This window comes from Oxyura jamaicensis, chromosome 7 (genome assembly GCF_011077185.1).
Source record: "Oxyura jamaicensis isolate SHBP4307 breed ruddy duck chromosome 7, BPBGC_Ojam_1.0, whole genome shotgun sequence".
NCBI classification, from domain to species: domain Eukaryota; kingdom Metazoa; phylum Chordata; class Aves; order Anseriformes; family Anatidae; genus Oxyura; species Oxyura jamaicensis.
The window spans coordinates 22,059,159-22,075,936 of NC_048899.1; the positions used below are offsets into that span (position 1 = coordinate 22,059,159).

Consider the following 16,778-nt stretch of genomic DNA (forward strand, 5'->3'; position numbering starts at 1 on the left):
GTCCAACTTTTTAACCAAGAAACCTTAACGAGGCACCTAAACTTGTTAAATGTAAATCTCAGCTGGAATGCCATTTCTTCAGCATTGATTCCTAGGTTTTTCACATGCCCACAAAACAGCAATTTTCAGCATCTTCAGTATCTGAAATATTTTCTTCTTTCCTGAAGTCCCAAAGTAAACCAACTGCTTTCCTTAAAAAGAGTGCATTTACATTACAGGCCAGCTTCATTTTAGGTGCATTAACTTCTTTTGCAACTGTCTCTGTAATAAGTAAGATATGGAAGTATGCAAAGGCAAAATACTTAACACCTGTTACAACAGAAAATTGACATTTTCTTCATCAGAATACATTATTACCTCACTTAATAAAATGTCTCTTCCTTCTTCTCTCTTATCTTTAATATATTGCTCTTTCCTGGCAGCTAAGCAGCATAGTTTATAGCATATTAAAAATATAGTTACAGAACTTTGATCCATCATACACTATAGTTTACCAGATAATTTCACTTAATTTTAAATTGCCCTTTGCTCAGGTCTTTAGCTTCTTTTTATTTCCAATATTTTTCCATGACAAGTACTATAACACACACTCAGCCCCAGTTGTGCTTTAGTAGTCTTCATTGGCATTCTGTGCTGTATATTTTAGCAATCAGTTTAAAGCCAGGTTAATGGTATAGTGCTTCCTTCATCTACTATAAGCCAATCAAAACAGTATTTTTCTTTTTGGAATACTATAGAGTACATTAAAAAGACATTTTTAACTTGCAAACCTAAATTGCTGTAATTTCTAATTGCAGTAGTCAAGTAGTCCAAGGAACTGTAAACGTCACATATCCAAATATCTGCATGTTCTTATTAACAGTGGGAATTAACAGTCTTTCAGTTACATTTCCTGAAATCTTAAGCTCTTAAAATTGAAATTGTATCTCAAGTTTACCCACAGTTTCACCAAAATCTTATATAAATTCCAAATATTTTTGAGTGAGAGAATACTATTGTTACTGATAAACTAAGATTTAAATTGTTATTAACTTTATTAAATCATTTTATTCCTTAACTCTTTTCATGTTTTTAAAGCTTTCCATGCTTTCAGGATATGGGGCCTTGCTGGATCTACTATGAATGTAACAGACAATATTCTGTCTGGCTTATGTCTGATCTGACCTGCTGGACTATAAAGCAGGGTCACATTTTCCTGTCCTTTTCCATGTCAAGTCAGAGGCTCAGCATGCTACTCAAATTATTAAATGGACATAGAAGGCTGGAAAGCCACTGTAGCAGGACTATGACCCTAGCACTACCTCTGTTTTTCATCTTTTAGCTATTGGCATTTCATGGAGACTCTGGGCCAAGTGCCTAAAGTTCTCATGTCTTTTTCTTTGGGTGGCATGACATGGACCTTTTTTTAAATTCTAAAGAAAGGAGAGAGAAGATATACGTGCAATAATGAAATGATGAATAAACAGTACCAGCTGTACTCTTTGATTTGAAGTACTAGGAAATCCCTATCAAGTGCTGACAAAGAAAGAAGTGAGCCATTTCAGAGTTAATTCAAAGCAAAAGACAATTGCTGATACAAGTCCTCTAATGCTAAATCCCTTTTATCAACTGAGATGGTAAACCTCAAGTTTAGCAGACAGAAGCTCTCTGGATGGTGTCATGCTGCTGCTGAAGTATTTTCCCCTGTGGCATCAGCATCATGCTTATGTGAGATCAGCATATTTTCAAGTAGCAAGCAACCCAAGAAGGCAAATAGTGCGTGAACTGACTAACCTCGGGGTTTGGGCCTTTCATTATAGGAGCTGATGCCACAGAGCTGGCTTCTCCCAATAAGGAAAGAAACAGCATCCTAAATATCCTTTGGGCATACCTTTCAGATTAATTTCATAGATGCATTTATAAATAAGTGACACAGGTGATGGACTACCCCAACATTAAAAAAAAAAAAAAAGAAAAGAAAAAAAAGATCCCAGTAAAAGCAAAGATCTGTCAGCAGCAGGATCAATTCTGCTGCTGTAGAGAGCCCAAGCAGTAACATTCACATTAAAGGCTGCTGACAAAGATATGTTTATTCTGTCAGAGGATGAGCTGCAATACAGAAGGCTGTATATCTGCATTACAGTCTGTCATAGCATGTCTGTAGCCTTGCAGCAAATGGGGAGGCACAACAGGCATTACTTATTTCTGAGCTTGTCAATGATACTCGTAAGACCATTTGAAAATCAATTCAGTGCTATGCAATTTTAAGTATGAACAACATAAGCAGCTTAAGTGTTTCAGAAGTCATATAAAAACTTATGAAAATTTAAAAAAAGGAAAAAAGCTACTGAGTTTGAACATCAGAAACATGGAAACTAATTCTACAGTCTGTATAAATTGTCACAGTAAAGAAACTTGGTCAGTTGTTGTGCTGTTTTTTTAAAAAATAAATTTTCTTTAAAGTATCTCATTTTCTAACTGTGGAAGTGCATGAATATAGTTTTCTGCTTATTTTAGTGCACTCTATTAGCATTGGCAATGTCAGAATTAATTGACAGATACAACAGAACGAGAATCTCATCCTAAGCCAGTACAAATTAATTTAGTTTCAATAAAGAGAGTATAGTTATACCTCTTAATTTCAACTAAAGAACTGTTCCCCCATGTTACTGTTTGTTGCAAACATAAAGGACAGTAGTGAACTCATTCTTAACGAGGCAAAAAGATCGGAGACAAGCAGGCAGGTATGTTCTGCAAAGGAAAGGGAGAGCTAGCAAGCTTTGGAAGGGCTCAGTACTCCCTCTTCTGTTCGTTCCTATTTAAGGCATAGTCATGTCATAAAAAGCAATAGTTTGCTTTATTAATAAGCTGCAAGTCCTTCTTGAATGCATCTGTAATCAACATGTTAAAACATACCCATTCCTGACCACGCATTAACTGATTTTATGTTACTTCTCAAGGCTTGAATCCCAGATGACTGCTGATATCCAAACCATCCTGCAGCTTCTGCAAAGGCAGTCAACGCTCATTCCACCTGCCTATAGCATGGTGACTGCAGGGGCAGAATATCAACAGCCAGCAATTCGGTTTACACAAAAGCTTCATCCTGTAGCATCAATTAAAACAGACAGAAGTTTCAGTCCTTCATCTCAGGTATGTACACATTTAAAAAGATCAAAAGAGCCCTGCTAATCTTGTTAGCTTATGATGGAAGAAACGCATACTAATCTAATTGCTTGTTCATTAAAGAATGTGAAATTATTATTCTGATCTAGCACCTCTGCAGTGGACTTTTATACGGTAGTTTCAGAGGCCACATTTTCTGTGAGGGTTTTAGAGATTCATAAAGTGATCTTATCATCAGACCATTTTACTCAATTATCATGCATTTCACAAAAAAAAACAAGCAGAAACAACAAATATTAGATGCAAGTGTAAAGCACAAATGCTCTCCTAGCATCAGGCCTGCCTGTGCAGGACCATCTGTTGTAGGTCCAGTTCTTGAAGTCCTGAGAAACACCGTAACTGTTTTCATGAAGGTAGAGGCCAGAGAAGTCCAGCTGAGGCAGCAGAGTGGTTATATACATATGGAATCATGGCGGGAGAAAAAATCTTATGTACAATCCCTTGCCACTGCTGGAAATACAAAGCTGCTGCTTACCTGTATTTTCCCATACATGTTTTCTGCCCCAGTTGTGTTCAGGCAGAATTTGATTTTCCGAATTTGTTTGGCATTTCTTGAATTTAACAGTTTGAACAGAGATGTGGCATGTTATTTGCAGATATGCTGCAGCATACAATTAGTAAATCCAGCATGTTTGGATATGCCAGATTCCTCATGCATATGCTGGAACACTTACAGGCACAGTAAGTCCAATGCATCCAGAAAGCATTAGTTCATATGCATAAAGATTATCAGGGCAGCAAGCATGCAGCAGTTTTCAGAAGCATTTACCCACCATGTATACACCTGCACAAAAAATACACATCTGTCAGAACAGAAATACAGCAACCCTCTGGAAATAAACATCAGCAGGCACACTGCACACTTTGCACAGATTCTGAGTTTAAAAGTGAAGGAGAACTGAGTGCTGAGACTGGAATCCAAATGGTTTTAATGTTTAGACTGAAGTAATTCCAGAGGTGCAGCCTGAAACTACAAATTCAGGAATATTGAAATCCACACTCTTAGACTAGGCCTCAAGAATATTCGGTCCTTCAGAAAGGATATATACTTGTATCTTGATGTCACATCAGCAAGACAGAGAAGGGGACAAAATTCCCAGATTCTACAACTAATCAATAGAATTGCATTCAATTACATTAAAGCAAATGCAGTACCATGTAAAAAATATATCAGCTCACCGCTTAACTGTCAAACATGGTTTTCCAACAACAATCTGATTGTGCTCATTTTGAGGAGAAGTAAGAGCCTAGAAGAGATTGTTATAATTATTACCGTCTTATTTCTTCTCTTTTCCAGTGTCCTGAATTTCTAGACCTTGAAAAATCGAAACTTAAATCCAAAGAATCCCTCTCAAGTGGAGTGCATCTTAACACTGCCTCAGAAGACAACCTGGCTTCTTTTTTAGATCAAGAACGTGACCAGTCTGTAGAGCGTCCCCCACGGCATTGTAAAACTTATCTCCAGCCAGTTAGGCACCCTTCCTTGCCAGAATCTTCACTAAGCACTGTAGGAATTTTGAGTCTTCATAGGCATGTTTCTGATCCTGGTCTTCCTGGGAAATAATACTTTTATACTATTACTTCACATAAAAATGTAAGTGCTTTTAATGGCTGTTTTTCCTTTTTTGTATTTAAATCCTCTATACTTGACTCAGGGGCTACAAGGAATATACCGTTATATGCAAAAGTACTGTATATTTTCCTAAATCTGAAGCTTGTAAGGTAAAGTTGAGCAGTTCTGATGTAAATATATATATATATATATATACACACACACTAACTGTATGTTCTAAACGTAAAACTGCCAGCATTCTCAAGGCACCTTATATTTTTATTTATTTTTTAAATAACATGCATGTTCTGAATTTACAGTTTACGTTGCATGGAGATGACTATTTACTGCTGTCATGGAAACAGTATTTTATTGTGGATATGTTTTCAGAACAAATAGGAGACCAATAACAATTCACACAGAAAAAACTCCAACCTGACCAATGTAAAATTCAAGTAAAATCTTCTGCTCACTTTTGAAAATTGGATTATCTTTCTTGTAGTGAGCTTTTTACTATAAGTGGCAATGATTCTGCATCTAGAGAAAGAACAAATAACGTAGCCAAGTCTTCTGAGTTCAAAACAATAAGAACATAGAAACCAGCCTCCTTCCAAACCAGTTAAAGCAACACAGTACTTTAATAAGACAGGAAAACAGCCACGTGCTGAAAGGTATCACCATAGATTGCATCCACAAAACCTCATATATTAATTGAATAGTTTGTTTCCAGTATTATTTTTTTAATTCACATCAAAGAAGTTAGCTATCATGAGCAGGCAGGTACTCTTCATGTGTCACACAAACATAATCAAATGCAATAAATCTAATTTCTATATAATACAGAAGACTGTGTTCCTTTTGTTCAATACAAATTATTAACAACCTGTATAATGAAAAAATACTTAAATTTTTGGTTTATAAGGGTGGTTGTTTGCAGTTCTTTCTTTTTACTGACTGGCCCCTCTACAATGATCCTAGATAGGGTATAGATGTATGTGGACACACATACCACACACACATTCCTGGATGTGTGCATGTGTGTATATTATATATGTACATTATGTACATGTGTGTACGTGTGTGTATGTTTATATACAAACATATGCACAAGTGTGTGTATATACCTACACTTACATGTAGGGGTATAGATATAGTTATATATATGTATATATGTAAGATCACTCTGAGGAACAACTGTAAACTTTCTTATTACAAAAGAAGTAAGTTTAGCTTGTGTCCAAAGCTGACTACATTAGAATTAAATTATTTAAGGTCTGTAGGCTTTAAATACAGTATGTACTGTATATGCATAATGCTTTGTGAATACTTAGATTTAATTTTATTAAAATATTATTCTGCTTCAAATGCTGTGTTTATTTTAGAAGGAACTGACCTTTTTATTACTGTTTTTAAATATTAAAAAATGTTCACATGATTTTGTAATCTTAAAGCTTTAATATGAAATTCCTCTAGGAAGAGAACTGAATTCAGAAAAGAATGTAACCCAGTTAGTGGTTGAGCAGTGAAATTCTAACTAAAAATCCCTTTGCTCTAAACCAGCGTGCAGAGTAATACAATAGTGGTTGACTGGTTGACCCTCAAATTAAGAGTTACCTACATTATGTGTTAGGGTCAGAATTATACGTAAGACACTTAGTCATTCACAGACAGTCAATAAACACAAGGTGGCTGCATCTTCTTTCATTTAAAATTAGTGTCAAAATACCAATCAAGGCTCTGCTTTATCTTTGCATATAAAGATATAAAAATGAATTAACTAATTATCTCTAACCCTTCTCATACAAGATCAAATTTTCTTCTGCCTCACATTGGTTGACTGTTGATAGGTGCGTATCTTATGACATGCTGACTGCTCTTGCTTCTACTGCAATGACAGGAGTTACGCACTTTTTAGTGCCTTTAGTGCAGGATCAGATCTTACATGATAGCATCACTGGGCCAGTTAGAATCTCTGCCTGCATATACTCCATTGAAAGAGGAGTGCTGAATAACAAAGTCAAATAGCTTCTGGGTTTTCTTGTGTTGTTTTTGTGTTTTGTTTTTTTTTGTTTGTTTGTTTTTTCCCTCAATAGCAAGCATTAGCAACAACTGCTCTATCACAGTCTAGCAGATAATACTGATATCCATTACAATGAACAAGTTAGCAGATTACCTAAAGAAGTATTTGTGGTTGTGCCACATTTAAAGAGTCTGGAATATTAGAAATAAAATGAATGAAAAGAATATAATGTATGAACATTACTAAATGCCTTTTGCCCAGTTTCATCACTTGGAATTTCATATTTATGCCAAGAGACTGAGCAAAACAGGTGAACTGGGGAAGGAAAAGATGGGGAAGAGGAAAAGCAAAAACTGTTCCAAGTAAAGGAAAAGCTCCATCCTTGTATTGGCTTTGTTCCTTTCCTTCTCTTTGTCTGTGTTTATCCAAAAAGAAAATCTGAAATGGGGGCAACTAAGGGAGACTTTGATTAGTTACAAAAATTCTAAGTTCCCTAGACATCTGGCAACAAGGGAAGAAATAAAACACAGATGACAACTCAATTCACAGTAGTTTATCTGTCCCTTCCTTGTCAAAGACAGACCTGCCTTCTCAGATACCTTCTTTTCTTGTTTAAGTACAGTGAAATGAATGAAGACCCACTGCTTGAAGCTTTTTTCTTCTAGAGACAAGTACAAAACACTGGTTTTAGAAATAGGAACAGCAAAAAATCTCTTATTTTCATCTTTTCTGGGCAGGGCTCCCCTTAAATGCAGTCCATTTCTAACTAGGTAGAAATTGCTCTGCGTTACCCAAATAAAGCTAGGAATAACACAAGGCTTGCATACCCATGCAACAAGACACAGCTATTCCAACATATCCACAGTGTCTTTCAAAAATGTAGATTTTGCTATTGCTTATGCTTGAGCCTTGGAAGACTTATCTTGGCTATTTACATTAAAACTTGTGGGTAAAAACACATAATACATTATGACCCTTAGATACAGAGTAATATCCTGATAATTCAAGAATAGCTATTGTACTGAAATATCAAAGTAATCCGGACAATCACTCCAACCATGAGAGTTACCATTCAGGCTATACATACCCTGCGCTACATCTGCTGCAGAATAATGAACTTGCTCGTAGAAACTTGCTGTCAAATTCCTCTTGTACTATCCTCAGTCAAGTCCAGATTAGTTCTATTCAAGTCAAAGAGATAGCTGCCTTCTACTTCTTAAAAAGCAGAGCTTCCAGATTCAGTATGAGATAACTAACAATGTTGTACTAAGAGCATTACAGTGACTGACAAAGCAAGTACTAATCTGGTGCCTATATCCACTAAGAGGAGCAAGTGCAAAGTTAATTAAAATAGGTCTGATAAGGAAAGGCCTGTGTGCCAAGTCTGCCTAAGTACTGCCTACTGGTTTGCATTTTCTGTTTTACTATTTTTTACTGATAGAAATTTGAGACTTTATTCCAACCTGCATCATTACTTGCAGCTACTCCAAATGGTTGCAATCGTATGTTTACCAAAGTTTCCCAAGTTGCCTTTCCTTCTCTTTTTGTACACAGGCAAATGCAAACTCCATGTTCCTCATCTGTTTACTTCTCTTACCTCATTATCACTAATGCAAAGCCCACTAATAATAATACAGGTGGATGCAATTCTCATAGTATCTAGCAGCTGTGCACAAATAGCAAGGAACCTAGTCTCACTTTCAAATTTAACATGCTTCAAGTGTAAACATTTAATGCAAATACTGATTGTAAACTGTAAAATTGCTTCAGACCTGAAACAGACTTGGTATGTAGCCATTGACATAAATAAATTTTAAGTAGCCTCTTACCTACTTTAAATAAGAGCATGCATAATGTCCTTTACATGTGATTACTCTGAACCTAGAGTTCCCTTAAGTTTTGTTAGGAATGGTAACATACTCTTGTCATACAGCAGTCAATGCATCACATATACTACATCTCCTCCATGCATCATTATTTTTCTAAGCTTGAAAAGAAGACTCTAATAGAACTTGAGCAACAAATAGCTTAACAGGAGAAAAATAAACACAATCCACAAATAGATCACCTATGCAAGTCATCATCATGCTCAGTTTTATCAATGATACTAAAGGAGCATGTCCTTGTAAGTGCATGAAGGCATCACTATGGCAAGCTTACTTTCTCTGACTGTATATCTATGTATGAGTAGTAGATGGAAATGCATTATTAATGAGGAAATATTTTTCTTCATCTAGCTACTTGTATTTTTTTTAATGCCCACTTGGGAAGTTTTGATTATTAATGAATACAGAATGTAGCTATTCTCTTTGGAATGGAAATTAGATGGACCAAATTAAAGTCTCCTGCTGGATGAATTTGCCCCTTTTATGCATTATTTACATTTTCTATACTGAAACTTCATGATATTGTAAAGTTGAAAATACAAAAAGGTTGGAAAATTTAATCTAGATAAATACTTCACTATTATGAGCTGTGGCAAATCCTGTTTGTATAACAGGTTTTTATATAATACAGTTAATATAAGTTTTATTTTGCTTTCAGAAAAGATTTCCTGGAAAAATGTTTACTGTACAAATAAAAGCCCTTGTACACTGCACATATTCAGTATTTTATATCACCATAAAATTTACTTGCAAGAAGTCTAAATATGCACAAATAAATGTATTACACTTATTTCAGTCATGAGCAACAGGATGTGAATATTTCATTTGTGACTGACTTGAATTTAATTGCTACAATGCAAGTACCACTAACAGGGATCCAAAAGTTTGAATACATTTCAGTGTCAAAACTGTAATTCAAAAAATAGTTCAATATTTAATATACTCATAACACTATGGGAATAAACATAAAAGCACAGGATTACACACAGCACCTCTCACTGTCTTGAAGCACACAAAATAGAAGCACAAGATCAGCCCTCCTCAGAAATTCCTGTGTACACAGTAAACTACATGTAGCATACTGAGCTCCATCCTCAAGTAAATCAAGTTAAACTATAAGGTATATCCATGTCTAGTCCCTCTACCTTCACTAGTTGAGGAATTCAAAATCTACAATAACCCCCAGTTACAAAATCTGGGTAATGAAGCTGACCATTTTTATTCAATTTAAGGCTACTTTTCCACAAATTATATTGATAGAAAGCATTGTTGAAATACCTGTCTTCAAGCCAGACACTTCTGTTTCCTGAGACAGTTTCTCTTAGAGAATTTACAGTGACACATGGAGTGGTTTTACCATGTAAGGCCTACTCGGTGATTTTACTGATCTAGATGAAGAGTCACTGAAGTATTTTGAGATAAGCTGAGCTCTTAAAAATAAAAATAAACAACAACAACAAAAAATATTTCCTTGGGGAAAAGCCTGAGGTGGAATTAAAATACAGTCAGCTGGAGGCAATTCCAGCTGTATTCAAATAGTATTATCTAAGCTTGCCTCACAGGGTGGGGGGAACAAGACGAAAAAAAATTAACAAGCAGGAGGAGTAGGCAAGTTTTACATAGAATATTTTGGTTGTTAAAGAATCGATTGATCTGGTTATTCCAAACCACCAGATGTCTTCAGAGTATAGCATCTAAGACATCTGTCACTACTAATGAAAAAACCACACACATCAGATTAGCATCTAGGGTATATTATGTTTTATTTGAGAAAGTGAGTTAGCTACCATTTATAATGCATGGCCTACATTTACATGATCTTAAGTTTTCCCTCTTCTAAATACATCAGCCTACTAGGGAACCAAATGAAATTAGTATCTGAGAGAAGCCTCCTTGAGATCATGATTTAGTTTTGAATGGTGACAGAATTAGATGAGGTATAAAAGCTCAGTCTTCTTTTTACCTTCTACTTTTTACCTCATAACGCAGTGGTGGTAACCTCTCCAGCACCAAGCTATACCTGCCTATCCGTCATAGCAAAATACTCACTATCTTCCCAGAATCAATCCCATTGATTATACATCTCTGTAGTTCTTCAGCATCTAATTCTCCACGCTGAAGCACACATTCATCACAGTTGACAACTAACATTTAGCTTGCAAAAGGTATCAGTGATTATTAATGCATTACATTATCTATAGTGGTAACTAAGCATTCTTACATTGTTTAACAAGACATTGTAACCAAAGAGCAACTGATCTGAATCAGAAACAGGAAGTAGAACTTTCATCTTAAATATTGATGGCAGTGAGCAGGTAAGCATGTAATTAAATATATTCATAACACTAGCAAATTTATAGTATTTGGTAATATAGAATTTACATACGAAGATAGTATGTTGATTACAATGATGGCACCCTTGTTTTCAATACTTAGCAAAATTTATTCCAAACTGTTAGCATTTCCACACTGAAATAATTAATAGACGCTTTTCCATCTACCCATCACATCTCCTCTTGACATTCACAGGGTGCAGGGATGTTGCTCTGAAGACAGCATGGACGATTATATTCCAGTTATTCTTATTTTTCTGTAATTTATTGTAGTTACCAATTTTTTATCTTTTATCTTTAATATTAACTTCTTTGGGGCTTTACCAGCCAGCTTGGAGCAATTTGTATTAACTTCCTTTCACAAAGCAAGTTTTCAGACTGATTGTATCACCAGTAAACAGCTGCTACTTGCAAATATTTTAGCCTGCTCCAACCAAGCAGTAAAACAGTCTTAAAAGTAAAGTCACAAAAGTTAACTACAGAAGTTAACTTCCCAATGGTTTAAATGAACATGCTTTACTTCTCTAACAGACTCAGAAAGGTGTGTGAGCTATGTTAATGCACCTCAGCTGACAAATATTAGCTCATTTAACAGTGAGCTACTTGATGATTTCAAGACAAACAGCATAATACACACCAAAAAAAAATCATACATTAAATATTCAGAGCTGGATTTTAATAGTGGTTAAAATGACTCCGTATTATACACGCACAGGCTGCATCAGAGTAAATTGGGATCTTGCTATTTTAAAGGCAAGAAACATAAAGCACTGAGTCTTTATTCTCCAACATACATGACAGACAACTCAAAGGAGCTTCACCTGTTAGTATTACTTTATCTTATACTGTCTTATATCTCTCCAATATTCAGAAGAATAGCCTGAATTGTTTTCAAAGAGTACATCAAAATATAAAGATTTGTTTAGATACTAGTACTTATAAAGTAGAACAACATGCAAGAGCCTGCTATAAAGGCCAATCTAAAATCTTAATATCCAAAACCACACACACCTGCCCTCCCTCTAAAGATTCAAAAATTAGTTAATAAATTTTGCAAGTGCTTATATTAGATATCCTTAAAGTGATTCGAGCCAACATTACCCAAGACAAAAAAAAAAAAAAAAAAAAAAAAAAACTTGTTGGGTACACTTGGAGTACCCAGCTTGTTGTGCCCAGCAAGTAGTGGTTAATGGAGTTAGGTCTAGCTGGTGTCCTGCTACGAGTGGTGTCCCGCAGGGGTCGGTACTGGGGCCTATCTTCTTTACTATCTTTATTGATGACCTAGATGAGGGGATTGAGTGTACCCTCAGTAAATTTGCAGACGATAACAAGTTGGGAGGTAGTGTCAATCTGCCTGAGTGGAGAGTGACTCTTCAGAGGGATCTGGATAGACTGGACTGCTGGGCTGAGGCGAATGGGATGACTTTCAACAAGGCCAAGTGCCAGGTCCTGCACTTTGTCCACAATAACCCCATGCAACGTGCTATAGGCTTGATCGATGCTCAGCTGAACATGAGCCAACAGTGTGCCCAAGTGGCCAAGAAGGCTGATGGCATTCTGGCCTGTATTAGAAATACTGTACAGGAGCAGGGAGGTGATCATCCCCCTGTACTCAGCTCTGGTGAGGCCGCACCTCAAGTACTGTCTTCAGTTTTGTGCCCTTCACTACAAGAAAGGCATTGAGGCCCTGGAGCGTGTCCAGAGAAAGGCAAGAAAACTGGTGAGGGGTCTGGAGCACAAGTCTTATGAGGAGCTGCTGAGGGAGCTGGGGTTGTTTAGTCTGGAGAAGAGGAGGCTCGGGGAGACCTCATTGACCTACAACTTCCTGAAGGGAGGTTGTGATAAGGAGGGGGTCAGCCTCTTCTCTCAGATAACTAATGACAGGACTGGAAATGACTGGAAATGGCCACAAGTTGCACCTGGGGAGATTTAGATTAGGTATCAGGAAAAACTTTTTCTCTCAGAGTGGTCACACACTGGAACGGCCTGCCCAGGAAGGCTGTGGAGTCACCATCCCTCGTGGTGTTCAAGAAGCACCTGGATGAGGTGCTACAAGGCATGGATTTAGTAGCTTAGTGGGTATTATTGGTGATAGGAGGACTGTTGGACTAGATGATCTTATAGGTCCTTTCCAATCTTGTGTTTCTATGACTAGTAAGATATGTAAGCCTTGTTTGTAACAACACAGATGAATTTAAACCGAGCTCAATACTCTGCTCGAGAAAACCAGGATTTCAACATGGTTAATAAATATAATGACAAATGCTACCCCTAAGAAAAGAATTTTCAGGGAACCCACAGCTTAAGTAGATTTTGAAAAAACAGTAATTTCTGACTCATATAAAGTTTTAACCATGGTTATCTAGAATACAACTCAAACTTTCCAGAATTATAGCTTTCACTAAACTATTTCATTTTTTTAAAAAAGGAAGAAAAAGTCAAAAATTTAAAAGCTCACCAATTTTGGTGAACTTGCTCCATGAAAAGGTCTAAGTTATGTCCTGCTTCCTTCCCCTCCAAAGATTTCGTACCTAATTTTTCACCCTTCCCACACAGTCTTTTCAAAATTGTGAAAAAATAAGTTACGCGTTGATGAAGATGGGCAGACCCACACAAATTCCTTAGCCACATTACCTCATTTGTACCAAGAATGATCTGCTTACACACTGCATGTCATGAAGGCGTACAGAAATCATCTTCCTTTTGAAGAAAGTGAAATACGCTGTTTGCAAAGGTTAATACAAAGTCAGATTTCATCCACTGCAGTAATAAAGTAGGATTAATAGTATTCTGTGATACCCAGGGAAACATTATGCTCTTCATTTACACTTTCCCTAACTCCGATGAGAAAATAGATGCTCGCTGAAGATCCTCCCAGATTCAAACCATGTTATAAAGCCTCCGTAGGGGCAGGCCTCTCTCAGATACATGATATATTTCTATGGGTCTAAGTTACCTCACCAGTCATTTGTGATAGAAGAAAGCCACTCCTAAGAAGACAGAAAGCAAAGCAACACGTTTTCTGTGTTACACAGAGTAAAACAACCTTATCTGATAGTCACAGAACCCTGACAAAGAACATGCCTTTAGACTGAGATTCCTCTTGGCCTCAGAAATACTTTAAGACACTTCAGAAAGTTGAGTGTGCATATATACACACATACATATATAAACACTTAAAACTATTCACTGAACTAGTTGGATCAATGCAAGTCTTTGGGAAAACAGGAAGAGGCTTCGTCTTGGCCCCAAGTGTTGGGTCACTCCTTAGCGCAGCTGCAAATGGCTCCTGTGCATCACACGAAGAAGGACCTTTATTATATTGCAAAAGCAGCCTCAGATCTATGGTGCTGAGAGAAGCAAAGCCCTCACTGCCACTAGTACCTGTGCCAATTGTCTAAGAGTAAATTTCAGATGTAGCACTGCAAAGTAACATGAGATGTTTGGATCCCTAAATACACAACATCACTAATTAAAGATTTAATTTTAACTAACAATGACAAATGAAACACATGCAAAGACCTGGTTCGTTTAAGCAGTCTGTACGCTGCTAAGCACCAATGTCATAAAAACTATGCAGAAAAATCCTTATTCTTCTTTCTTATGCTGTTGCCTCAAGTACCCCTCTTCAGCTCTCCTATTGCTCAAGGACATGTAATGCAAACAGCTTTTCACGTTTGTTTGTGCTATAATGGACACTGTGAACTGCTTTCCCAAACACCACGACTCGTTTTCAGATGTGCTATCCACCCTTCCCAAAACTCTCTTTTCAGAAAAGGCAGTTTCGTGTCCACTGCCCCTGCCGGGCACACGAAGCCACAACACTGCTGTAGCCCCTCTGCGGAGCTGGGGCTGCTCTGGTCCGCAAGCAGCGCCGAAGGGGATCGAAACAGAAGGGCGAGCAAGGCCCCCCAGGCCCCAAAGCGACGAGCAGCCGTGGGCGAGGTCTTAAGCTCAACAGGACCCCAAGGCGCAGCAGCGCCGGCCCTGAGCGCCCTCCTTCCACGCGCACGCGCACACACACACCCCGAGCCCGCCCGCCGCCATCTCAGCCACTGTTGCTGGCCGCTGAGCGCCTGCGCGGCCCCGCCGGGGCGGGGAGGAGAGGCTCGGCGTGTTGCCACCGCCTCAGCGGGGCGGGGAAGGGGCTGCGCTGTTTGTTCGTGCTTTAAACATAGACTCATAGAATGGCCTGGGTTGAAAAGGACCTTAAAGATCATCTAGTTTCAACCCCAGTGGTGTGTGCAGGGTTGCCACCTACTCGAGAAGGCTGCCCAGAGCCACAACAAGCCTGACTTTGAATGCCTCCAGGGATGGGGCATCCACAATCTCTCTAGGCAACCTGTTCCAGTGCCTAACCACCCTCTGAGTTAAAAACCTCCTAATTTCCAACCTAAATCTCCCTTTAGCTTAAAACCATTCCCCCTTGTCCTATCAACATACATAAACAGGTGTTCCCCCTCCTGTTCATACACCCCCTTCAAGTAGTGAAAGGCCACAATGAGGTCTCCCAGGAGCCTTCTCCAAGCTAAACAAGCCCAGTTCCCTCAACCTTTCTTCATAGGAGAGATGCTCCAGCTCTCTGAGCATTAAAGCTTTGCCATGTGGCCACCCTCCCTGCTCCCACCCCCCCTCCCCGGCTGTGGGTTGGATTTCAACCCCTGGGGTTGGCAGCTGCCCATGGCATTCTACTGGAGGCCATGGTTGTCGTCAGCACCAGGGCTGGTATCAGCCCCGTTGTGAAGAGACAGAGGGCTCTGCAATGGCCGAGGCAGGGAGGAGTGCAAGCATCCAGCTAGGGGACGGCAGGAGAGCAGGAGGTCAGACATAAGTTGTTCAGCCCAGCAGCAGCAGGAATAACATCAAGTAGTGTTGGTCTTCTTGTCCTTCTAAATCCAAATAAGTGCCCTTCTGATATCTGCAACTCCTTGAGCCTGTAAAGGACTGTTCTGGTATAAATACACAGGGCCTTATTTGCCACCGCTATGTATGCAACATGTGAAACAAAACCCTGGCTTGTCATCTAAAGAAAGTAATGACAGCAGAAGTACAGGGGGGAGAAAGCAGAGTGACTTTCCCCAAAAGTCTTTCAGATGAAACTTGCGTAAAGCAGTAATCAAAAACAATGGAGAGTGAAACTTGAGAGAAGCAGAAGGGAAAGCAAGCAGTAAAATGAAAGTAAAACAAACTGGGAAACAGAAACTAAGGAAATAAGATGAGTATACAACAATATAAGCAGGAATGAAAACTCTGTGTCTTCAAAGATGGGCAATGAAGCTGGTGAAGGGTCTAGAGAATTAGTCTTGTGAGGAGCAGCTGAGGGAGCTGGGGTTGTTTAGCTTGGAGAAGAGAAGGGTCAGGGGAGACCTCATTGTACTTTACAATTACCTTAAAGGAGGTTGTGGTGAGGTGGGGATCAGGCTCTTCTCCCATGCACCAAGTGATAAGATGAGGGGAAATGGCCTCAAGTTGCGCCAGGGAGGTTTTTTGTCAGATATTAGGAGAAATTTCGTTACTGAAAGGGTTGTGCGGCATTGGAACACGCTTCCCAGGGAAGTGGTTGAGTCACCATCCCTGGAGGTATTCAAGAAACATGTAGATGTAGGATTTAGTAGCTTGGTTTAGTGGTGGACTTTAGTACTAGCCTAAGGGTTGGACTCGATGATCTTAGAGGTCTTTTCCAACCTGAATCTCTGGAACATGTCTAACTGAACATGTTCTGCAGTATCACTGGATACTTGAGAGAGCATCAAAATCAATGTGAAGTAATTACAGGCACCATTTGGCTTTGAATCAGACCTATACAGCAAAGATTCCCAAAG

General features: G+C 38.4%; 1 protein-coding gene across 7 annotated transcripts in view; it reads left to right on the plus strand.

Annotated features, from left to right (window-relative positions):
• KCNH7 (potassium voltage-gated channel subfamily H member 7) overlaps positions 1 to 6,082 on the plus strand; it is a 215,353-nt gene extending 209,271 nt beyond the window's left edge. For all 7 annotated transcript variants that reach the window (XM_035332403.1, XM_035332405.1, XM_035332400.1 and 4 more), the window contains 2 exons: positions 2,940 to 3,132; positions 4,463 to 6,082. In XM_035332403.1, the coding sequence (XP_035188294.1) occupies positions 2,940 to 3,132; positions 4,463 to 4,729 (460 nt within the window). In that variant the 3' untranslated portion in view covers positions 4,730 to 6,082. The remainder of the gene's footprint in view (positions 1 to 2,939; positions 3,133 to 4,462) is intronic.
• The last annotated feature ends 10,696 nt before the right edge of the window (positions 6,083 to 16,778 follow it).